At 34.5% G+C, this 27,729-nt stretch overlaps 1 protein-coding gene across 4 annotated transcripts; it reads right to left on the reverse strand.

Annotated features, from left to right (window-relative positions):
- Positions 1-775: 775 nt before the first annotated feature.
- LOC117344619 (forkhead box protein J3-like) lies at positions 776-27,462 on the reverse strand. 4 transcript variants are annotated; one of them, XM_033907437.1, is made up of 10 exons: positions 26,937-27,462; positions 19,439-19,513; positions 15,989-16,075; positions 11,071-11,187; positions 10,353-10,485; positions 7,034-7,102; positions 4,337-4,465; positions 3,970-4,116; positions 3,525-3,655; positions 776-2,789 (listed from the first exon to the last, which is right to left on the reverse strand). In XM_033907437.1, exons 1-10 carry the CDS (start codon positions 27,291-27,293, stop codon positions 2,673-2,675), a joined length of 1,362 nt encoding a protein of 453 aa, XP_033763328.1. In that variant the 5' UTR covers positions 27,294-27,462; the 3' UTR covers positions 776-2,672. The 4 variants fall into 4 exon arrangements, with proteins under 4 accessions (XP_033763328.1, XP_033763330.1, XP_033763329.1 ...); XM_033907439.1 differs by having other exon boundaries at positions 10,425-10,485; positions 26,937-27,461; XM_033907438.1 differs by lacking the exon at positions 7,034-7,102 and having other exon boundaries at positions 26,937-27,460.
- Positions 27,463-27,729: the final 267 nt, after the last annotated feature.

A 27,729-nucleotide genomic window follows, 5' to 3' on the forward strand; every position in this document is an offset into this window, starting at 1 on the left:
TACACAAGGAAAATAGTACACGCAGAAAGTTTTCACCAAACTAGTATACCTGTATTAAAAAGCCTTAAACTGTAGATTATTGGAATAAAGGACCAGAGTAAGATTCACCTTCATCAACCTTACTCCAGAATCAAACGAAAAATATCAAATCAGTGAAACATTCCTTACATTGAAATATTTACGTAAAATGTTGTATCTGTTCTTTACGTGGGAAAACAACAACACAGCATATATATACCTAAAATTAGAGAATTATTTCTCTTCAATTGCACAAAGTTTTCATAAAATACAGCAACAGTGAATTGACATGATATGATCACTATGTTATGATTTATGATAAACACCTGTTTTCACAAAATATACATATATTCACGAGTGACATTCCAATGAGTCAGGTTAATTTTATTCTTTCCCAATGTCCAAACAAACTGGAACGGGTAAAAGACATTGAATTTTCAGAAATAATCATTTGGTGCAAATGATATATATTTCCTCATGAAATTCAAATAAACCTGTTTAATGGTTTAAAGAAATATTTCAAAATATTCAGCCATACCATAAATATATATATATATATAGCAACCCTGTAAATAAGCTATCTTGATTCACACAAGAAGTTTCATACATATATGCATACATTTCTGCTAATAGAAAAACCAAAATCTAGTCTAAAGGAAACTGGATGATCATGATAACATGTATAAACCACTCTCTCTCCTTCAGTGAATCTGTGAATTTGATTGTCCATCACTCCCCCCCCCCCCCCCCCCCCCCCCCCCCATTACCTGAATTTACTTCTAATTATTACAAGGAAGTAGCAGGATAATGTAAGCCACAAATAATGAAATATTTTGACAACCCAAACAAGACATATTACTAAGCAGGCATCTGGGACAAAAATACCTATAAAAAGAAAAACTTACCACTATAGTTAGTGGACTTCAAATGTTTCAAATACACATGTACCTGGTAATTCATATTAAACATAAAATATTTGATTCAACATATTTCAAAAGTAAAATGTCAATATATATCTATGTATATATATAATGTAGTGTACAATAACTTTCATAAATATATCAATTTTTATTACATTTTATAAATTATCACTGAAATCTCTTGGAAAATAACTTAGTTCTGTACAATAGATACAAATTTGTAGATGTATAATGAAAGTACACATTGTTTCAATCAAGTCATTTGAACAAAATCACCATTTGTACATGTATACAAGTAGGAATTGTATCGTGGACATCACTGTGTGGGGCAGTAGCATCCTGCCCCTGTATCTTCACAAATAAAACATTTTTGAGAAACAAACATCAAGTCAAAATTTACCTCACAACAATATACACATACAACTGATCATATTGTATGTAGGTGTTAAAATCATTAAATATAGACAAAATCTATTTGATGTTACCTTTATTATAAAGATTTGTTGATTTCTATATTAATATTATTCAAGTTTGAACTGGTTTCAAATTTTAAATCTCTCTTTTGAAAATGTCATCCAGTCAATTTGAGAAAGATATGTGGGCCAGATCTTTAAGGAATCTGAGAACTTTGAAGTGTGTAGCATCCACCCTAAGTGTACACACCAAATCACACACACACGTACCTATACTATCCACACCTACACACAAATTCTGTCGAATAGCTCATCACATTCATGGTTAATAAGTCAATATCATTCACATACACACAATATTATAATCAAATTTGCCATTTGTATTAGATTTGAAGTTGACTAACAGAAACCAGACAATGATCTAGACTAACACTACAATTCTATAGTAAGTAGAATTACTGAAGATCACTTGTAATTCAAGTATTTGTAACCTCGTGGGCAAATTCAAATAACTGAGTCAACATATTGCATGTAAAATTAGTCTCCCAAGTTAAGTCACACATGTTGAGAAAACCATAAATTAAAACATTATAAAGTGAAAAAGAACAAAAAGAACAGAAAGTATTCATTAATAAGTAATCTGCCATCCTCATTCACATCGATGTGAATATGTTAACTTAATTATTAATGGATCTAGGAGGTACAACTTGTCTAGTGAAATCACAAATTAGTCAAGCTACATAAATTCAGTTGCCATGAGATTGTTTGTCTATATAGCTCTTATCTCTAGTCCATCCATTCAATCATCAATAAATCTAAATTAAAAAAAAAAAAAAAAATCTGCTCCCATCCACTTAATAAAGCTCATTTTCTACGAGTCAGAAACCCTTTGCCTTAAGCTATAACTTGTTTCTGTTTCCAAAATCTGCTACAGCCAGTATCATATATTTAGTTAGATATAGGTAGTATAATCATGGGATTAACAGTCTGTTAATTATTTTTAATCAATGATTCATTACAAACTTTGTGAAGATATTAATAGCACTCCTTTATTTTGTTCTCTCTTCAGTTTTTCATTGTTATGATCAGGTATCCTCCTCCATTCCAGCACTTGAGACTTTCTCTCTCTTTTTTCCACGAAAATTACATTAACCACGAAATTCCACAATAATCTTTGCACAGCTTCCCACATTTATAAATAACAGACCACACGATTGATGAATGACAGTCACAAAATATAATGCACAGCGTGATTACGACGATAAAGTATATGTAGATGAGGAGAATGAATGATGATGATAATGATAGTGGGAACAGTGTATCATAGTAGCTTGTCCCAGTTAAAATCGTCCTCTATATCATCCCGTAACTGATACTGCGCTGTCTGTGTGGGTTGTACAATGACAGCCTGGGAAGGACTTGGACTATATCCCCCACCCTGAAATAAACAAAACAATTGTAATTCACTGCAAAATATTTCAATGCTATGAGCCATAAGACATTGGTCAATATTTCAGAACTTCATGAATGATGAAAAATAGCTTTTTTTCTGAAAATTGTTGTTTAACTACAGCCATGGAAATCATTACATATACTTGAATAAAGATTTGCCAGGAGGAGATAATTACAAAGATATATAAATGTATATAAAGAAGATGTCTATCTTATAGTTGGGAAGGTCAATTATCATTGTCCAGCTGGCATGTTTACAAGACAACATGATCAGGGGAGGTAACCTTGGAACACTATCAACATGATCAAGGGGAGGTAACCTTGGACCACTATCAACATGATCAAGGGGAGGTAATCTAGCTTGGACTGAAGATTTTTCTGGTGGAAACGAGCTCGAGACATTAATATTACAGGAACAGAAACAGGAATATAACAAACTGTTGACAGAGGACCAATTTAGGGGACACAGGTGTTTATATAACAGGAATGTAACAAACTGTTGACGGAGGACACAGATTTTTATATAACAGGAATATAACATACTGTTGACTGAGGACTGATCTATGGGGACACTGGTGTTTATATAACAGGAATATAACATACCATTGACAGAGAACCAATTTTGGGGACACAGGTGTTTATATAACAGGAATGTAACAAACTGTTGACCAATGACTGATTTTAGGGATGCAGGTGTTTATATAACAGGAATATAACATACCGTTGACCGAGGACTGATCTGTGGGGATGCGGATGTTGATGTGATGGGAAGAGTGAGGTGTGATCCACTACTATTATTCAATGATGTGATGGTGGAGTTTGTATCGGAGCTGTAGTCCTGTTTTATGTTGACTGAAAAAAATAGAAACAAACAGGTAACTTGAGTTAGAAAGACATTGCTCCAACATAGGGCTATTCCAGTATATGTATCCTATAGGAGGACTCCAGAAATAGGAGACTTCCAAATGGTCAAACCTGGAGTCTCATGATGGGTAAATCTTTTATTGGAATAGCCCTAATACTAGTAAGAAATCTCTTTTATTTGCTTAATAGTAACATTATGTTATGTTTTCAATTCACAGGAATGATACAGATGTTCAAAAAGAAGAATATCTACTTTTGAATCAATAACAACAGCCTTAGAAAAATAAATATAGTAAACATACCTGTCAATGGATTATTCGGTGGAGTTGGTGGCAGGTTTGAAGAAGACTGGTTGAAAAAGTTATTTAAAGATGAAGCAAGATCTTGAAACTGCTCAGGGTTGAGAGACCAGTTAGACTGGTCTGCGTTCTTCATCGTGTCCATCAGACCTAGAAGTGACAGTTCACAATTTATACCTAGTGAATCTAGATCGTTCTTAAATAAACATGAAAATACCTCAAGTAGAGAAACAGACCAAACAAAAGCACAAGAGCTGGACAGAACAAACACCTATGTCTTGAAATCCAATATGTATAAAAGGGAGTTTAGGAGTATTTACTAAATTACAATTCTAGATTTTCAATAGAATAGACATATACAATACAATACCTTGAAACTGAGTGATATCAATATTTTGAAAGTCGTAATTCCCAGACCCTGCCAAACGTAAGCTTTCCTTCAGAGAATCAACATTTTGCAGCCAATCTGTCAGGGAACCTCCTAATGATGGTGTTTGACCTAGAAAGACAGAAAATCAAAATCCCCACTTGCATAAATTGGCCTCCCAAGACACAATCGAACCATAAAATCTTTTTTCTGACGATTACTTCGAAAAGAAAATTAATCACATTTTAAACTCCTTTGGCATGCATCTTTTTCACAAATTGTATTTAAAACAATTTTTTTTTTAAGACATTTCACTCTCTTTGCCAGTGTCACATAAACATGATATTAACACATGTATATGATATCAGTGCATTAGCAGGTTTTATTAAGAGGAACATTTTTTTTGAATCAAGCTTTGAGGATGAGATACTGAAGAAAGGTGATGGTAAGAAAATGAAAATTAACATAATTATCTGAATATAGTATCACAAATATGTTAAGAATGATTTCGGGGGATAAAATACTGTATACCTGGTAATTTTCGCCCCCGTTTAATTTTCGCCATTTTCGCCCTTTGATGATAGGGCGAATTTAAGATGACGGCGAAAATTTCAAGCTCAATTGCAGGATTTACAAGTTATCGTACATAGGCTACTTGTAGTCGGATCCAAAACATACCCTCGTACTTTCCAAGTGTGTTATATCCTATACAATTACAGGCAACACGTGTTATATATTTACACTTAGTTTATAAAATAGGTAATTGTTTTATTCCAATCTGTGCATGTGAAATAAAATCTAGATCTAAATATAGGCCTTGTAAATTTGCGATATCACGTGGAGTTAAATCGAAAATATCGGCTAAGACAGCGTACTAGGTTTAGTATATTTCATTTTAAACAAAAGCTTTAAATACTAAGTAACTTTTAAAATCCAAACATGTTTTAAAATTATGCACACAAATAGGTCTCTGCCATTGTGAAGGCTGATTGTATGACTTCACCGTCGCTTGTGGCTTCAATCAATGACAAATGAACAAAAGAAAACACTGGTCAGTAGCTATAGACTTGTAATTAGTCACGGCACGGTGAACTTACCACTCATCGCGTTTGCTTAAAATCGACCATGCATACCTAATACTATTTGAATCAATATAGGCTTAAGTAAATCTGAACACAGGTAAACGTTGTAAATTTCACACCTGATTACATTTCACACCTCAGCGAGATATGCGAAGAAAAGAAAATTGGGGAACTCGATAAATCCCGAGTGTTCCGAGTGCAATTGCATCGAGAATTCCGAACGGAATTTTCCGATTGTGAACGAGGAAAATACATTTCTTAAAAGTAGTTCAGGGCGAAATTAAAACAGGGCGAATATCTTTTGTGTTGCTCAAGGGCGAAAATAACCTGGGGCGAAAAATACCAGGTATACAGTAGTAAGAATAATTGTGTGCACAACAAACTTCAAAGCTAAAGATTTCATCTCAAAGAATTTAAATTTACCTTTACACAGAAACAAAATTCAATTGTATTCAGACTGAAAATTATTCACAAGGTGAAATGTTTATTAATACAGTATTTCCATGCAAAAAGAAATTATTTTTATCTTTATTTAGTTTACTTCCTGTCAAAGCAAAATGAAACATATCTCGCTACTCCACAACATACCATATCTAAAGGAAATTTCAAGGAATGAGGAAGATACCTTCTTCAGTTGGAAACAAAAATCATAATGAGGTGAAAGGTTTAATTAGGTTCTTTAGCATTGTTTATCAAGACAATTATCATAATCAGAGCAAAGAAAAAGAAGTCATTTGGCGAAAAAATGTATTTGTAATTTGGAAGTTGGTAATATTAGCTGAAAACATAGAAGTGCATTGTGTATGAGTGATTTAATACCAAAATCTTTGCTTCAGATAAATATGAGATGTATGTTTACAGAGACTGGAATTAATGGTTTATACTTAAAGGCTTGGTGTTATTACTTAGACAGAAGTGAAAGGCAGACAAGGGATTAGAAATGTAGGATTCTTAAAGGAAGTCTCAGATACAAGGTTGTGTGATCAGTGAGCAATCAGGGGAAACAGGTAATGAGTATCAAATGAGGTCATGAAATAAACAGGGTGACAGGCCTACTGCAAAATCAAAGGCTGCTGCAGGTCACCCATATGTGGTATATATTTGATTAACAAGAAAATCACAGTCCATCCGTCAAACAGAAACATCATAAATTCTCTTGACTCTTACATCTACTTTCTTGTATCGTATTTCTGTATTTGGTTAAAACAGATAACCAAGCTATAAAAATCTGCATCTATGTTTTAATTTTAACATAAAAAGGCCATTAGAAATTTTAAGAATTCTGGAAACGAAAGAAACAAATTGAAATGTTGAATGCACAACTTATAAAGTTACATGTTCAAATTATAATAAAATGAATCTATTTGAAACCTGACTTGTTTTTTAAACAATCAAATATCCACTTAGATTTAATATAATACCTGTTAAGTTATAGCCAAGATATCCCCCCTTAAACAACATTTTCATTTTTTATGCAATTGAATCATATTTGACTTGGATTTGATGGAATATGATAAATGAAGTGAGTCAAATGATGGGTTACAGATGCCAACATATCAGCAGTGTTCTAAGAGTACAAAGCAGTGTCTTGGTACATAGCAAAGGTCACGACCTTTACCTAGGTTCGTAGATCCATTCAAGAGCTTATTAATGTCAGGTTCTGGCAAAGTATCGGTGTTGCTTTGGCCTACAATAAACACATACAGTTGTCAATAAACATTTTTTATCACCTACTGATCCACCATTTCCACATCACTAGCGAAATGTTTTTACAAAATCTGTAATGGTGTCTATAGTGTTTTTTTATAGGAAATGTGTTTAACTGTAGTTTTTCTGATTCTGTTGGTTTAATATCGTATCACCCATCTGAAACTTTAAATATTCATGAGTAACTGAGCAAAACTAACAGCGTCAAATTAAAGGTTATAATAAGATATACAATATTACAAAATGTAATGAATATTTTACTGGTAAGCGATTACAGAGTTTGTTTAAATGCAGCTCAAATCCTTTTTGTTTATCTGCAATAATTCCAAAACAACAGTCACGTACATCATACATACTGAAAAAAATATTCACAAGAACGGAATGGGAGACTGTTTCTAATGTCAATGGAGAAGACATTGAATTGTATCAATTACTGATAAATTCTGTGTTTGTTAAAAAAAGATGTGTTCATTTTAAGAACTAAAAGACTGAAATGAATTTGAAATACTGTATTTCTTATCAGTTTAAGCCTGGCTATCTGTGTTCATCAAAATAGTCTCATTGAACTCTGACCTGTGATCTTCTTACATATGTATGCAATCTATGACCTTCCCTTGACTTCAAAAAGTGTCACTCCCAGAAATTGTCAGAAGTAACAGCTAGAGGACACAATTTGAACATATCTCAAAATAAATCCAGATTTTTTTTGAAACTTTTGAAAGTAACAACATCAAGGAAGGAGTTTCATGCTTGGAAAGGATATAGTTCATGCAACAGTTGTAAAATTTACAGCACAACAATTTTCACAATGTGAAAGATTATAAGACTCTTTCATATGTGTATATGTAGGATAGGGATATTCCACCCGAGGGGTCACAAAATGTGGTGAAACCCGAGGCTTGCCGAGGGTTTTACCACATTTTGTGATCCCGAGGGTGGAATATCCCTTTCCTACATACACACATAATGAAAGAGTCTTTTTCTCTCATATCATTACCGAATTTCTGGCGAAAGTGTCCCTCAGCCATCCATTTTCTTCAATTTTTTAATTTCTTTATTTGACGTTTTTACTAAGTATACTTGTAATATTCTGAAAGATCATACCCTATTTTGGCAAACCATGTTTGCACACAAATTTCATTCATTTTGTGGTTAAGTGATGAACGAATGAACAATTCGCCGATAAAAATTACCGTACCTTGACCGACTTTTACGTGGCCGTGATCAAATTGTCAACATCCGAGAAAAAGAAGTTCTATCAACAATACTGAAAGCCATCGCTGAAATGAGTTTTCCAACTTCACATATAATTTGATTTGCACCTCGACATATTTAATCATTTCACAGAACACACTGTACTTTTAAATGTCAAGTCAATTTTTTTTTTAGAAAATACTACGTCACTGCATGACGTCACGACTGTCATTGGAATTCCATTCATAGTTCAAGGATATTGAGAGTGATGTCGATCTCGATCGCCATGACGCGGCGATGTTTCGTGGCTTGTAATTTTAAATTCACTGTGATTTTGGCAACTTCGTGTGTGAACCAGCGAAGAGTGACTCTATACGAGTATTCGATCTTTTCTGTGACATAGGATTATAACGTTATGTGTTTAACCGGTTGTCTTGATGGAATGACGAAGGTAGGTCAGTCGATAGGCTAACGATGATCATATTGAAAGGCTAGGATGGCAGTTAGTTTTCATGGTTACTCTACACAAATATAGACTGAGCTACAATTAAAATAAATATTTTTATATGAATATCGAGGGGTGTCATTTTTACCGAATGTTCGTTCATTTAAGAGCCAATTCCGAACTTCCAAATACACAGGTTACTGAGTAGGCCTAACAGTTGCTGACGCAAACGGAACCATTTCATAGGTTGTGACGTTTGACATTTTCTTTTTTATATTTTTTATGTATGGCTTTTATTTTACTTCCTGTCATTGCCAGGTGATTGTGTGTGTTTACATGTTTTTAATGACAAATGACAAATCTGTCGGGTAGGCAAGTCTGTATTGTACTGTAACTGTTACAACAGGCCTGTAGGCGTAGTCTAACTGACCTGTTTGTTACAGTAACGGAGTTATATGTTCGCTCAGATGAAATGTCTAATCGTTTAACCGTGTAGCCCTATTGATTTACTGCTGATATGATATATATTTATCTAAGAATGTATGTATTTTTATAGTTAAGTCCAACGTTTCAAAACCGACACCGACGATAAGGACTGTCGGATGTGAACACAAGCAGACGACGTTGTGAGAGTTGTCCCCCTTGAACGCAGATTAATCCGCGCGCGTGAAATGCTATGTAAGATAGATTTATCTTACATAGCTATCTTACATGGGCAAACTCTATCCAACATGGCGAGATATGAGAGAAACATGTACTACACGCTGCACGCAATATAAAATCAAGTGTTTGTATAAATGTAAAATAGCCGGAGTGAATTGTATTTTTGCCTCATGACTACTCTTAATTTCTCTACTTATTAATGTATCCAGAATTTTGATGACTAGAATTGTTTTTTTATTCATACCTGAGCTTCAATTTCATTTGTTTCAAAAATGGAACTGCATAAGTGTTACTTAAAATCTTCCAGCAGCAAAAAATATCAAAATAAAAAAGATTTACATATACCCATATATTCTGTTTAGTTTGTGTTAAATACATGAAAATATTTGTGGTTAAATGACAGATTATATGGTTTATTAAAACAGTATCTATTATCCAAATTCATTTTATTTAATTTTTGATGTAAATCCTCAGTCTCAAGTGTATGGCAAAATGCAACCAAAACCATTTTATTCATATTTTGAATTAATGAAAAAAAACAACCAAGAAAATAAAACATAAAAAAGTTTTGTTACCACAACACATGCATCTCTATCTAAATTGTAGAACCATGCAATTCTATTACAATCTTTAGGGTAAACAATGTCTGTATATAGAAGTCTATCAATAGACTTAGGGCCCTCATTCTCAGCATTTCTTTCATATTTTCTGATTTTTTAAAACTAATTTTAAGCATTTTTTTTTTAAATATCTTTTCTCATCAAATCATTTTAAATGCTAAAAATGACAATTATCAGTTAATATCATAGAATCTAACTGACATGTTTGTTTCCTAACTGACATGTTTGTTTCCTGAGTGGGCCATACACTTGCTATAAATAGAACCTAGTTCTATATATAGACATCTATAAATAGACAAGTTAGTGACCTGGTGGTCCCCCTCCGCCTTCAAACATGGATTTGTACAGACTCCTAAAGGATGCACTAAGATCTTCAATACCATGGTGACTGTCCATGAATGGTGGTGGTGGGGGAGGTGGCTGTCTGTGTGCTTGGGACGTCTGCAACAAAGTAGGCCATACACTCATAATTATCTCAAAATATTGGTCAACAATCAATGTAGGTCATAGACTCGTAATTGTCTCATAAAACAGGTCAGCCTTCAATGTAGATTGATTGTGGGTAGCTAGATTATGCAGGTTATACACATCAACAAAAAGTAGGTCATACCCTCATACAAATATCAAAATATAGGTCAACCATCAAAGAAGTGATCAAACACTTACACAAACAATATAGGCTATTTACCTAACAAGAAATCTTACCAAAATATATGGAAGCATTCGATGAAGAACTGATTTAATGTTAGATATATAGATGAGGACAATGGAACCAAATTTCTGACCTTCCATTTTTTCTCAACCATCTATATAATTATCCTTAAACCTTTTCAACTGTACAACAACTTTGTGTGAGTCGAGGTCAGAAAACCAGAATCAATGTCACCTTTTTAACAATAATACTTTTGGAAGCGGCCTACTACACAGGCATTTACATACAAGAGTTAACTTTAAAATAATTGAACATATGGATATGTATTACAAAGCTGTGAAAAACATATATCCTTGACGTGGATTTAAGCTTACCTGGTTGTTTGGAGAGACAGGCAATGCACATGCGGTTACCTGTACATTGAGTGTGGGGCCAGAATTCATACTACTAGGACTCAGACTCAAACCTGATTCTGGACTGTAGGGGGAACCCTAAAAAGTGAAACACAGAAGTATTAAATACAGGTGTAAACACGTAATGTTAGTGTTTAGACTCGCACTGTAGGGGGAACGAGGTGTCAACACGTAATGTTAGTGTTTAGACTATGACTGTAGGGGGAACCCTAAAACAGGACGAGGTGTAAACATGTAATGTTAGTGTTTAGACTCGCACTGTAGAGGGAACGAGGTGTAAACATGTAATGTTAGTGTTTAGACTCGCACTGTAGGGGGAACGAGGTGTAAACATGTAATGTTAGTGTTTAGACTCGCACTGTAGAGGGAACGAGGTGTAAACATGTAATGTTAGTGTTTAGACTCGGACTGTAGAGGGAACGAGGTGTAAACATGTAATGTTAGTGTTCAGACTCGCACTGTAGGGGGAACGAGGTGTAAACATGTAATGTTAGTGTTTAGACTTGGACTGTAAGGGGAACGAGGTGTAAACATGTAATGTTAGTGTTTAGACTCGCACTGTAGAGGGAACGAGGTGTAAACATGTAATGTTAGTGTTTAGACTCGCACTGTAGGGGGAACGAGGTGTAAACATGTAATGTTAGTGTTTAGACTCGCACTGTAGGGGGAACGAGGTGTAAACACGTAATGTTAGTGTTTAGACTCGCACTGTAGGGGGAACGAGGTGTAAACATGTAATGTTAGTGTTTAGACTCGGACTGTAGAGGGAACGAGGTGTAAACATGTAATGTTAGTGTTTAGACTCGCACTGTAGGGGGAACGAGGTGTAAACATGTAATGTTAGTTTTTAGACTCGCACTGTAGGGGGAACGAGGTGTAAACATGTAATGTTAGTGTTTAGACTCGCACTGTAGAGGGAACGAGGTGTAAACATGTAATGTTAGTGTTTAGACTCGGACTGTAGAGGGAACGAGGTGTAAACATGTAATGTTAGTGTTCAGACTCGCACTGTAGGGGGAACGAGGTGTAAACATGTAATGTTAGTGTTTAGACTTGGACTGTAAGGGGAACGAGGTGTAAACATGTAATGTCAGTGTTTAGACTCGCACTGTAGGGGGAACGAGGTGTAAACATGTAATGTTAGTGTTTAGACTCGCACTGTAGGGGGAACGAGGTGTAAACATGTAATGTTAGTGTTTAGACTCGGACTGTAGGGGGAACGAGGTGTAAACATGTAATGTTAGTGTTTAGACTCGGACTGTAGGGGGAACGAGGTGTAAACACGTAATGTTAGTGTTTAGACTCGGACTGTAGGGGGAACGAGGTGTAAACACGTAATGTTAGTGTTTAGACTCGCACTGTAGGGGGAACGAGGTGTAAACATGTAATGTTAGTGTTTAGACTCGCACTGTAGGGGGAACGAGGTGTAAACATGTAATGTTAGTGTTTAGACTTGGACTGTAGGGGGAACGAGGTGTAAACATGTAATGTTAGTGTTTAGACTCGCACTGTAGGGGGAATGAGGTGTAAACACGTAATGTTAGTGTTTAGACTTGGACTGTAGGGGTAACGAGGTGTAAACATGTAATGTTAGTGTTTAGACTTGGACTGTAGGAGGAACGAGGTGTAAACATGTAATGTTAGTGTTTAGACTTGGACTGTAGGGGGAACGAGGTGTAAACATGTAATGTTAGTGTTTAGACTTGGACTGTAGGGGGAATGAGGTGTAAACATGTAATGTTAGTGTTTAGACTTGGACTGTAGGGGGAACGAGGTGTAAACATGTAATGTTAGTGTTTAGACTTGGACTGTAGGGGGAACGAGGTGTAAACATGTAATGTTAGTGTTTAGACTTGGACTGTAGGAGGAACGAGGTGTAAACATGTAATGTTAGTGTTTAGACTCGCACTGTAGGGGGAACGAGGTGTAAACATGTAATGTTAGTGTTTAGACTCGCACTGTAGGGGGAACGAGGTGTAAACATGTAATGTTAGTGTTTAGACTTGGACTGTAGGGGGAACGAGGTGTAAACATGTAATGTTAGTGTTTAGACTTGGACTGTAGGAGGAACGAGGTGTAAACATGTAATGTTAGTGTTTAGACTCGCACTGTAGGGGGAACCCTAAAACAGGACGAGGTGTAAACATGTAATGTTAGTGTTTAGACTCGTACTGTAGGGGGAACGAGGTGTAAACAGGTAATGTTAGTGTTTAGACTTGGACTGTAGGGGGAACGAGGTGTAAACATGTAATGTTAGTGTTTAGACTTGGACTGTAGGGGGAACGAGGTGTAAACATGTAATGTTAGTGTTTAGACTTGGACTGTAGGGGGAACGAGGTTTAAACATGTAATGTTAGTGTTTAGACTCGCACTGTAGGGGGAACGAGGTGTAAACATGTAATGTTAGTGTTTAGACTTGGACTGTAGGGGGAACGAGGTGTAAACATGTAATGTTAGTGTTTAGACTTGGACTGTAGGGGGAACGAGGTGTAAACATGTAATGTCAGTGTTTAGACTCGCACTGTAGGGGGAACGAGGTGTAAACATGTAATGTTAGTGTTTAGACTTGGACTGTAGGGGGAACGAGGTGTAAACATGTAATGTTAGTGTTTAGACTTGCACTGTAGGGGGAATCCTAAAAACCCAAAAATGTGAAACACAGGAGTCTTTAAATACAGGACGAGGTGTAAACATGTAATGTAAGTGTTTAGACTCCAGAATGTAGGGGAATCCAAAAATGTGAAACAAAAACAGTCAATACATTATACGAATATATACATAGCAACCATGTAATGTTAGTGTTTAGGCTCCAGAATGTAGGGGAAACCATTAAATGCGAAATACAAACATTAAATACAGTAGTAAACATGTAATGCCTGTACTTATAGACTCCAGACTGTACATGCATGGAACCATAAACACAATATTCTTTTTTCAATGTTTATCATGACAATATTTTGTTTGTAAATTCATGTAAGTATAGGGTATATTGCAATAACTAAATGCAAAAATATAGCACAAGATCTTTGAAGGTTTTGTCACATACGTACATATATACCAAAGTATATAAATGAATCACCTTTTTGGGGCTTCAATAACAGGCATTCATTTTATGTATATATATTATTTACTTTAACATAAATAGAACTCATACTAATGTACTAAGAATGTAGCTATATTTATAAACCTATTTAAAGTGTAAGCGGAGTGATCTTACAAACTCTAAATATACCATCAGTATATTGACTTGTTATGCTTCAGTGACTCCTAGTACTACGCGTTATATACCTGTACACACCAGTGATCAATACTACTGAAAAGGGAAACCCCCATCAACTTTCCATCTGTAATCATGTCGACACAAGTCAAATGAATAGGAAAAGGATATCAACCTTCAATACAATCAATTCCAGCCATAGAGTCATTTCATTTGAACCATTCTGGATCAATATGACATCAGTGTTGTAGCTGGTGTTGGTGAAAAGTACACGCACCAAGAAAGGCACCGTGAGCAGGCCTATGTGCTACTGTAATATTAATGGTCTGTGAATCAATTTGTCGGGTGGCTTGTCAACAAGATGCTACATGTAACACATTTATCTCTTTTATTTTCAACTCATCCGAATGGCCTCGACCGACAATATTGGTATATCGTAATAAATATCCTTCGAAGTATATGAAGTACATAAATATTTTCTATTAATAATGATTTTAAATATTTATCAATGATCAATAAAACACAAGGAATATAATAATTATCTATTTTTTCAGGAAAAAATAGTTTCATAGCACTATATAGTGTATGATTAAATTAATTTGATGTCACAAAAATCGTATAGAAATCAATTCAATGATAAAAATATACACATTTCTAACAACATATTGTTGATAAATACATAATAATGTGTGATGTGTTCACATCAAACTATGTATACTGTATGTTGTATTTTACAAGGGACACTGTTTCAGTAGGAAATAAGTGTATTTAAATAGATAATATCATGAGCTTGACTGAACAAGCCATCTCTGTATGATTATGGAATGGCCTTGGCATGTTTTACACTACACTCTTGATGAGTATAGCCTATTTATACACACACTTATACTACAAAACCTCTTTGTTAGAATTACATACTGATCACAGTAAAAGACGACCCCTTTAAAAATGTCGCTCAACAAGTTTCCAACCCATGTGAATGATAAATGTGAATGGTAATTATATAAAAGAGCAGAAAATTCAACTTGCTGGTTCTTGTTAATTACTGGCATACACTGTGATAATTACAGAAATGTCTCGGTGTGAGAATATATATTAAGAATAATATCATTCATATCTGATAAATTCTTCATGCATACACATGTACATTGCTCCTTAAATACACAAACTGTATTTGTAATTAAAAACAACTTGGAATCTGCTGATTCAATTATTTATATCAAATGATTGATTTTATATAAATCCTTTCACTGTTATTATGCCACAACCCTAGACCATTAATTTCTGACCCTGAAAGCACAATGACCACAGTTTATCACCACCTAAACTACTAAATATATTTGGTAATCATCAATTATAATATATAACTGTCTTTATTGACATCAATATTTACAGCACTGCCCCATCACATACTCATTTGCAGCTGAGTTGACTGGAACACATCATAGTAAAGTATCTTGTTTGAGGATACAACTACATGTACCCGTGCACATGTCAGGACTCAAAATGTATATATATAAAATGTAGTAACGCATTGGCCACATAGCCCTCTATACTACCACTAGACCATTGAACCACTGTGCTGTACATATGATGAATCTTACTACCCAGTGATCATGAGGTTAAACATTTTGCCTGAAGCTCTTCTGTATGTGTCCTTACCCGATCTGAGAGGATAAGTTTGCGTTTTTTGTGTCGTGCAGGAAGAGGGTCATCGGGAGGGTTACTGTCTATTGCCCAGTATGATCCCTGTAAAACAACAAATCAGCATGTTAGCATATTTTGCATACTATGTTGTAGAATATCTTGACCATATGTATAGTAGTTGATAATTATATATATAATATAACTACCATTTTAAAGAACCAGCACCGACACATAGAAATGTATACTGCATATGAGGAGCAGAAATTATCTAATTATTATTCAGTAATCTCTGTATTCTGCTCATTAGTGCTCAATTTGATGGTCATATTGTATTTTAATTCTAAGGACAGGTTACCAGTGATTAACAAGAAAAATATGCATCAGGAAAAGATAATTGTATGAAATATACTATAAATACAACAAGGTAATTGTTTTTTTACTTTCAGAATAAATATTCGGAAACTTGAAATCAATCCATTATTGATTATAATCAGTTTTCTAAATTTAGCACAGAATTGCCCTTTTGTAGAAAATGTATGTACATTGGAAGTTCATTTATTACACATCTTAGCTTTTGTTTTTATCAATAAACAAAACATTTCATGTTTCTTAATATATATATTGACCAATGAATATATTGGTAAATGTAAGAGCAACTACTTCATTGGTTTGGTACCATTACAAAAATGCACAAAAGCTGAAGACTAACAAACTTTTCCAGAATTTTTCTGATTAATTGCATTTTCAAAATCATAATTAGTGAATTTTCCATCCCCTCCCCTCAGACTAATTTTCGATCATCAGCCCACTAAACAACTGTATATGCATGTGTCAAGGTCGCAATATTTTTTTTTTCATCTTTTTTTTTTATATACAGTGTCTAAAAAATAATAAGGATTAAGTTTACTTAACAAAATTAAAAGTAAACTAACTAAAAATTGTCTAAACTTTAGATTTTCTTGTAATCAGTTACTGTTCTTTACAATTTCAATACTTTCATATTTATAATCCTGTTCATTTTGCATAAAAAGTTGTGAAGACTCTTATATGTGTACATTTTTATTCTCAATTTGTGTAAAAAGAATTTACTAATACAATACTGAACAAGATTTTCTGGCCGATGTATAATCAATACATCTAGTAGTACTTCCAGATTTGTTGATCTTGTACACCCAAGGTCAAACCATTGCATTTCTGTTGATCAGTTATACTCTCAAGTTCATACTGGCTCAGTGTAAACTATGGACTGGCTGATGCGGGTCTTTCTTTAAGTACTATTTTATAACACACCTATCCAACACACTTCCCATAGCCAGTGTTAATATATAGCCCCCCCAAAATTCACTGAGGACATAACGGGGAGCATATTAAAGGCTGTCAGAATAAATACCGATTAAGGGCGAGTGGAAGAATCTTTATTAAATTTCGTGAAAATTAGAACACCGACAGCAATTGCACAGCTTTGTGAATGGCAATATCTTCAAGTTTAAACAGTGGCCTAGCTTGACTACACTGTCGACTACACATTGCATATATTTAAGCATGAAATTTTACAGATGCTAGATTCTGAGATAATCTCTTTTAAAATGACAAGAAAGTCTGGAGTGTCTGAGATAGATGAAGGAAATCTCTATCATTACATGTTGAATGGCCCATGGGTATGAAGTCATTTTAACAATAAAAATGTAAACTTCAAAATAACATAATTACAAGAGCTATGAAAATGTATACCTGAACTTTTCAATCATATATATCAAGAATGCATGAAGTTCCTAGACTATCCAGAAAGCTTAAGGAAATTGAACCTATAAAATACCATATTGGAGACTTTGAGGGGACAAGATTTGAAATACATGTACAAGATTGTAAACAGAATTTATGATAGGCAGACATGTATTTTGTTAAACTTTGAAATACATGAGGTGAGGAATCTAAAACATTTAAAGAGTTAGCTCATTTATATCCCCTTTCAGTCACGAAAATCCTTGAGAAGCTATATTTTATATTAATGACTTGTTTAGTCAAAACCTGAAACACTCTTCTGGAGAACATATTTGCTCAAAATATGATAGAATAGATAAACTTTGGCAAGATGAAGAACTGTACGTATTATAAATATAAGGCAAATTTTAAGTAAAAATGAACTCCCAACTGTATTCTGTACAAGTCTGCTCATTTTCAGTCCAGGTGAGGAGCTTTATCAACACCCTTGGTGGAAAATCAACTTGATTTTTACAATTATACGCCAGTTCTTTTTTCACACTTTGCCACCTAAGCGTACCCCCACAACTCTAGATCTGTTGACATATGACTCAGATTCCAAGTAGTTGAGATGATAATGTGGAAACTCTTCACACACTTAGTCTGTTCAAATTACAGCTAATAACAGCCATATCCACAACTGTTGATTTAGGACTAATGTGACCTGATTTTGATTGGCAATGCAATTGATTTACTTTCTACAAAGTTTGCTTTTTACTGAAATTTCTTCAAATAATTCCCAGAGTTTGGATTCAAAGAATATTTACTCAGAAGAACACTGGCTAATAATACCAAGCTTTACTAAATCAGTAGAGTTTTGAATAGACATATATGGAATTGTGTATTTTAGTTTATGGTACAATGCAACATGTATCCATTTCTCATTAGGATCGTACAAGATAAATGTATATATATCAACGTTAAACTAGGAAATGTTCTAGATGTCTTTCTCCTTGTATATGTACTTGACAAAAATAAAAAGATTTGTATTTAAACAAGACATGAATTAAAACAGAAGAAATATTACCCTGTAAAATTACATAGATATTCTTGGAAATTAGTCTGAAATTGTTTCCACAGTATACGTAGCATTCATGGTCAGAATATAGAACAATGACTTTACAACTAAATTGACCATAACACATTTACATTTATATATAATCAGCACTGTACAAGTCATACCTCAACATCCTTAAATTACAGTATCTACAATACTACAGCTATATAGGTAATAATCAATTACTTTCACAAACTTTTGTCAGAACAGGGCATCCAATAGACCCTTGAGAATATGTTTTGGACTGCCCATAGTCAGATAAGACTCTTGGGTTTGAAGGCACATATATCTATTTGACATATGTTCTGACCCTTCAGATTTTTGAGAAATAATGATTTGACTTCTGAAATTGCTAAATCTTAAGGGTCAACTGGATGCCCGGAGAACAAGGGTTGCATGTCCATAGGTAAGGAATATGTTGGTTCTGTTGGTTCTGTGTGAGTACCAAATTTAAACTAGGGATGTATAGTTTTATGAATTAAAATTGACTATCAATTCTGATTTGATTTTGAGAACTAAAATTTCTACAAGCAGACAACAGATAACAACAGTTCTTTAGTTAGAACTACACATGAATTAATTATTTGTATGAAGTAAGCATTATAATCCTCAATAACTAAATAATTAAACATCAAGTTTATACTTACTTTTCCTGGATCATCTTTAGATCTGGGTACTTTTAAAAAGCATTTGTTTAGCGATAAATTATGCCGTATTGAATTCTGAAAATAATAGAACAAATATAAATTAATATGGTGAAACAAAAGATAGGGTTTGTTTAAATTTCCTACATCTTTAAAACTAGAAATAAGGTTGACACTAAAATGTCAAGCTGCAGGTCACCTTCAATTTTTAAATAATGATTAAAACCAACAGGTGGCCATGGACCTGCATGGTAATATTTTGCTGACATAGTATCCAGACAATATGTATAAAGCATTACATAAAAGTCAAATCAGGCAAAAAGACAATGCTTCATAAATTAAAGAATATTTTGACCAAAAACACATGCCTAGAGCTCCTTTTCCCTTACTAGCTATAGGCATTTTTTTTTTTTTTTACTCAACTTACCATTGACTTTCAGGCCAAAACAAGAAATTAATGCAAAATTTGCACTTATTTGACAACTGACCTTGAGGTCAAGATTACATTGACTTAAGAGCAGTGCACTGTACACTAGCTTTAGGTGATGCCAAGCATGGTCTAGGTTCATCAACAAATCTTTAAACATTTTAGAAGTAATTAAGGCCTGGCAAGGCTTGACAAAAATAACTGTAAAAATCACACTTATTTGACATTTAACTATGAGGTCAAGGTCACAGTAACCTTATGGTAGTGCAATGCATATCGGCTTAAGGTGATGCTTGTTTGTTTTTGTTTAACGTCCTACTAACAGCCAGGGTCATTTAAGGTGTTAAAGTGTCGGGACAACTTAACCACTCGGCCACCGCGGCCCCAAATGCAAGTTTCCTTCAAATTTCATTGACATATCTTGAATATATGAATAGTGTTAGTGAGATCACATAAAACACACTTCCCTGTTTTAAATTTCCATGTTATTATCAGTATAGTACAGTGGAACTTCGTTAACTCGAACTCGGATAACTCGAATACCCCGCTTAACTCGAAGTACCTCGCCGGTCCCGGCCGAATTCTCTCTTTATCTTAGTAAAAAAAACTCGGATAATTCGAATTCGGATAACTCGAAAAACTCGGATAATACGAAGTAAAAATTTGGTCCCAACAATAAAAATCCTACTTGAAATGTTCGAATAACTCGAAGTATAAGTTTCGTCGATCGGTGGCAAACGCCGACATTTTTTAAGAGCTAAATTCCGTTTGTAATACTGAACATATCGGCACTACTAACCTACATGCTATTATAAGTGTTTCATAAATTCATAAAAGAAATCGTCGGTTGAATCTTATAACAACAAGTCTTGGTGATAATAAGTACTGCTTTACTTACATCGGGTAATTTCCCAAGACGGTCGCCGATATCAGTACACACGATAGTCAACAACTCATCTGCCCGTTCGCTCAAGCGGAACTAATCTCTGACACACCGGTAGATCTACCCGGCTGATGTTTTTACAGGTGTAGAAATGACACAGTCACCGGCGCCTATTAAATCTTTAAACTGCTGAAACAATAGCGTAATTACTGCCGAGGTGTTCAGAGTACAACTGTAACGGTCAGTGCTGTCTATTAAATCGGATAAAACGCCAACTCAGTTACAGTAACATTTTATATGCACATGCGCAGCCCAACTTCCGGTGCTAATACACATGGAAATGGCGTGGTTATCAATAAAAAGTAAGTAGGCCGATCAAACAGTATTTTATATATGTCCAATAAAAGGTAATGGTTCCGTTACGTTTTGTATGCAATCTGTGTTAAACTTAAACGGTTATTTGTTTTGACATTAATAACTTGTTATTTTGTCGAATTCCGTTTTATCGTTTACCTTTTGCAAACATGACTTGCACATCAGATCATTATTGAAGTGACTAAGTGAAAGAAACTTTATCGTGACTGTATATCGGCAAAACTACACCAAATTACAAGTGACATAACGAAACATTACATATATATTTACATGTATTGACCAGTCTTTACACTGATCTGGTGAGCGACGGAGCGAAGTTATTATGATTATATAATGTTGACAAATATTGACCAAACTTTTCACCAAAAACGATAACTCGCTTAATTCGAACACTCGGATAACTCGAAGTTTTTTCGTGGTCCCGTCGACTTCGAGTTAACGAAGTTCCACTGTATATATTACCCGGCATATAAACATTTCACAATGTGCACTAATGTAGTGGAAGTCCAAATCGTTAACATCAGAAGAACTCTTTGGATTAACATGTATACCAGTAGATTTTTTTTTTTTTTTTTACAGATTTCAAAATCTCTCTGCCAAGTTTATACTTTTTTGTTCTGTATATATTCACTTGTAATTTTCATCTGTGTCACTTGACAAATCAAAGGAAATGAATATTTCTGTTTAGCGAACTATGTTTCTTTTACTATGAACAGGGATATCCGTATCTCACTTAAGGGTTGAGACAAGCTACAATTGTATGATGGTGAGGCAATAATACCATGTCATGGCAACAATACACTGATGTCATTTTGACAATTGGATCATGGCATGTCAGCTACGTCTTGCATTGATGTTACGTTAATTTTCGATACATACAATGGTAAACAGGAGATATAAGTAAGAGAAAAATAACCATTCATCACTCTTGGAAGTGAAATGAGGGATTCTCAACCTAAGAAAAAGATTCTTTAGTTGTCAAAAAAGAGGCTTGCTGACATGGGTGTGTGGCAGCTGAAGAATCTTATCCCGAGGGATGAGATCGCCCTGTCTCACTCCCAAGGGGGTGAAAGTTAGCTCATCACTACAGCGCTAGCAGTACATCAAGATATAAATTCCAAGCAGCATTTAGTCAACATTTCATCAATTTATTTTTGTTTCACTACAAGTGTATCTGTTATAACTGCATACATTAATCTTTAGTTTCTGAAACCTCTTTCCTTATTCTGATAGAACCTTTTTGTTTTTAACCTTAACTTGTCTCTCTCTGGCACATGTGAAGCTATATTTTTTTATCATAATTACGTATATACTATTAAAATAAACAGGTTCAATATCCAATGATCGCGCCATTTTTTTGTTATAGAACTAATGCTAGTATTAGTAACCCAGGTGACCATTCGGAAATATTCAGGTTTCACCCAAAGAACTAAATTATGCAAAAGTGATCTTGACAGTCTGCAAAGCAGACATAACTTTGGTCTCATTTACCAAGAAAATGACAGCTTTTCTATCAGATTTTAACATTTTTTAATATTAAGAATATATACGTGTCCAGCAGGCGAGTAGCACACACAATTAACAGTCACTTATTTTAATTTGTCCAAACCAATTTTCACTCCTACCAATGACTGTGCTTTTCCAGAACCCTGACCAATGGCCTACACCAGGGGTGTAAAAAAAATTTCACACTCACTAGCCCTGGGCTAGTAGGGTATATTTTTTCACTAGCCCTGACTGGTTTTGTACTAGCCCGTGATTTTTTAACATAAACTTTTGAATAATATCGATTACAATTATACCTAGTATTGCAATAAACTAACCACCTTTCAGTTGCAGTGCAGCACTATTCAACACAACTTAAGATAATATTAATTCTATCAATGAGTTTTTTTTTAATAAAAAACAGTAAATAAACTTATGAATCAGATGTTCTAACTTAAAAATGAAATGCATGGTGGAATTATGTATGATTTATGTAGCAAAATAGCACTTTATCGGGATATAGTTAACTACTAAAGTACTTATTTCCCGAACCCTCCTCCTTTACCCGGGCTTGGGACCGGCATGGACTTACATTAGCGGAGTTAAGTTTTATTTAATAAATTTTTTTTTAATTATTTTTATGTATTTGTTTTTTGTTGTTGTTTTATATGATTTTATTTTATATAACAAAGTCACTTAGTGTGATATATGTTTGGACTTTCAAGTGATTGGACAGAGCCATTTGCAGACATTTCATTATGTATAATTGTATTATTACAGAATAAAGTGAGTAATTTGAAGACTAGCACACGACTTTTGTCATTGAAAACAGTAGCAGACGATTTATTTTATCGTTCATGCTTATAGGCCTAAGTCAATTCGTCTCAGATACAAAAATGCACGGTGTTTGATTATTAAAACTTTATTCATATGAACAAATTATGTTATGAAACACAAATAAAAAATATTTAAAACAACAAAACAAATTGGGGTTGCATTGTTAAAACAAATATTCGTTGCCGAAATTGCATATTCGATCTGACACAAAATATCAACGAAGTCGCCACGCTATATCAATTGAAAGTACAATTCAAGTCAAATAAAACAATATTATTCATGACATAAAGAATGCTTTTTATTGTGTTTTATGCCGTTTGTAATCTTTTTATATGGCTTTATATGACGTAATGTTCGCATTTATCTTCCAATGTGTTTGGGCGAAACGTCTCGTCCCGTGTCACACTGAGAGTCCGACAATCGCGACATAACCGCGTTCCTGATGTAACAGTTATCGCTACATAAAAATGGATACAAGTCGTGATTAAAATTATATATATCGATTAAATGATCAACTTTATTGAACAAACATTCAGAAATAACTTACATTTTGTTGAAGTCTCTGTATTTTAATGCATGTTATCCCGCAGTGAAAGCGATACGATTGTAGCCAATCACGTTACAGTACGACGTATTGCGTCACTGTTCTATAAAAAGGTAGAAGGGTATTTCCAACTTTAGCCTACGATACAACAGAGCGCAATTTAGCGAACCGTTATGAACAAGAACAAAAGAAGTAATTTACTTTTACTTTCGTGGATTCGACAATTAGAGAATGTAGCATTTGACAAGATTCCTAATTTAGGAAACAATGATAAGTCGTCCCCTACTAGCGAAGGACCAACTAGCCCGGGGCTAGTAGGCACATTTTTTCAGCTAGCCCGTCCTGGAAATTCACTAGCCCCGGGCGTCGGGCTAGTGGATTTTTACACCCCTGTACACATGCATGTCTATTTCAATGTCTCTTCAGTATTCATTACAATGAGCGAATTTATACATAGAAATGTCATTCAAATCATGTAATTTTATGCGATGTCAAATATAAATGCACATACATATATATATGATATTTTTCACATTATTAACTACTGTAATGCAACTACGTATTTAAGACTGACATCTTTGTATAAATTTACCTTACAGGTAAACTCAGATGGACAAGCTTGACCTCTCTGGCCCAATATTTGACCTCATATTGCCCTCTCCCATATTATGCAACACATAGGACTGTCATAAAATTGCTAAAGGCTAAGACAAGGATCTGTAAATAGTGTAATAGGCCTACTGCTCTTTCCTGATTATCAACACTCAAAGGTCACCAGGTACATGTACATTAGCTACTTGTACACATGTATGTACTGTATTAGCATTTAGTCTGACAAGTAATTTATCAGCTTGAAAATGAAGCCCACAGTACCAGCCACCAGCTGTTGCATTATATACTCACAAGACATATGACAATAGTCATATCTTTATCAATTTATAAATGTATTATTCCCATTTCATGACCTGCCTCTCATCAACATGCAATTTAAAAACAAACAACATACTGGTATTCTTTAATTTGTATGTCTGATGACAATGACAGCAAATTCAGTTGAAAAACACTTTAGTTTTAATAAAAAATTTTTTAGCCTATTTAACTTTACACTGCCATGTACTTACTTAATTATCACTTCATAATGAGCTGCAGAGCTACTAATGATTCTTTAATAAGTTACTTAACTAATTGCTGTGTATGGAATCTAAGGATGCATATATATTAAAAATATTAAGAGATATATGGCATCTTGAAATTGCAGTAAAGCTATAAAACAACACCCACAGTGCCAGTGGTACAGGTAATGAACATACATGTCAACCTCTGAAACCTCCAATGAGGGAGATCTCAAAATTAACTGACCATGTCAAATGAAGCCACCTAGCTAGGCACAGATGTAATGTATAGACCCATCAGCACACACAGTGATTTGAAGCCACCTATAGCTAGGCACAGATGTAATGTATAGACCCATCAGCACACACAGTGACCACCCACTCCTCTCAAGCCCAGGGCCAAGGTAGCTACAGTAATTATAACAGGTTGAAGGGGAGTTTTGTTTATACAATCAGTCCAGGGTCAAAGTGTTCGAAATTTACAGGGTTTTATGAGGGATGATTGCTCAAATCTGGGATAAATTTAACCCTGTTTCTGTACCAAATCGGGAAATGTACCAAATCGTGATTTAGGGAAAATATTAATGATTTTCTGGGCACTTCCCACGTAACATGTAATCCTGGATGATTGATACCTATGAATGAAGAGAGTTAGCATTAAACTAAGCTGTCATGTTTGATAAAGGTATTATAAGACTTATATAGTTGATATTTAAATCAATGTCTTGGATTTAAGTAATTACAATTGTCTGTTAATACAGACATGTGGCTCTGGCCTCTTTCCAGACATACAGATCTTGCAATCACATATATATGTGAAACACAGTCAGAACTTGGACAAAATTTAATATAATTTCATGATATAGAGAAAAATGAAACTGTCAGTGCATATAAGATATGTATAAAACATTAAATTGTCCTCATAACATCACTGGGGACATAAATAAGGAAATAAAAAGGAATCCTTCTTGAACTTTTTGATAGGTACAACACCACTGAGAAAAGCCACAGCAAAAACCAAATCCTCTAGTGACTTCAAAAAAAAAAAAAAAAAACCCCAATACACATCCTTCACGTTGTCTGTGTCCTAGATCCTATATATATGTCAGTGGCAACTGACCTAGATGATTAATTCTACTGTCAGTCTATATAGCTACTAACACAATCACAGAGCTCTGCTAATTAAGCAGTCATTATCACAAATCATTAATTTAACCCAGCAAGAATAATTACGGAATAGACTGGGAAAGGTCAATCATGTCAATTGCATACCAGCCATTGACAGGCAATGGTTATGGAATAACTGCCATGTGCAAGTTTATAGGTTTATAAGTTGGTGGATGGCGTATAGTATTGTGTACTGTCCACAGAATCATCTCTGGAATGAATTTCCTGAACAGGTAGAAAATCAAGTTGACATTTGTACTTAATACACAACCTTCAGCGAAAACTAAGTTTAAAATTTGAAGGACTATACTGAATCAGACTTTTCATATAGCTGCAATATATACAGTTTTGACAATTGTTTTTTTTTTGACAAGATATAAATTATCCTTTGGAACACGATCAACAAACAGTAGGCCCACACGATATTTGTAACAATATTTGACAAGATTCCAAATAAATTTAGTGACCTAGCAAAAGCGTATATACATGCCAGGTAGACTTCACGTAAAATATATACGTGTTAGCTAAGTATATATATAAAAGCTTATAGTAACATAATTACTTTTAATTATGGCTGTATGTATCAAATACCTACAATCTACATAATCACCCTTCACCTTATTTTTTACTAATCAGCAAATTGCACAATATCCTCGTCAGACGTCACTCACCTTCCAACCATTCCCCGCCTCTTTATAATAAGGAAAGTTATCACATATCCATTGATATATTTCACTTAATGTCATTTTCTTTCTCGGTGAACTATTAACAGCAAATGTGATTAAATTAGCGTAGCTATAAGGTGGCTTTCCGTCCCTTTGCCCAGTTACTTCATTTTGGTCTAAAGTTGCACTCGTATCTAAAGGTGAATTCGGCCCTTTTCGTAGAGCAACATGTCCACAACTTCCTTTTGCTAATGCACCATTTGTTGTCCCTTCCTTTCCGACGGCGGCTCCAGCCATCGCGCCTCCAACAGTTAATCTTGGAAGCCAGTCCATGGCCGTGAGAGAACTCTCTAAGTCCGCCATCTTGGTTATTTGGATTCCGTCGACCGCTTCACCTATGACGAAATCGCGTATGGATATCTATTTCAGATATCAATAGTTTACGGTTATATTTCGCGACGTTTTGCTATGTTATCATACTGAAGAGTATTAATTTTAATTCATTACTATCACTGATAAATTTCATAACATATCTTACAATAAATTAAAACGATTATTTTGTCCGATTTTTGATCGCGCAGTTGTGCGACTATTTGCCGCCGAATGGCTTCATTACCCCCAGCAATGTTGCATAGCAGCGCAAAGTGCCCTCTATGATCAGATTTCGCGGGAGTTTCATCGTGTCGAAAATGAAAGTAGAGTATATCAGGGATTACGCAATACTGAATAATAAAGCTGCTAAGTTAGTTTACATTTTATCATAGCAGAAAACACACTTGTACACAACTTTCATTCAAAC

The sequence above is a fragment of the Pecten maximus genome, chromosome 16, assembly GCF_902652985.1.
Source record: "Pecten maximus chromosome 16, xPecMax1.1, whole genome shotgun sequence".
Classification (NCBI taxonomy): Eukaryota; Metazoa; Mollusca; class Bivalvia; order Pectinida; family Pectinidae; genus Pecten; species Pecten maximus.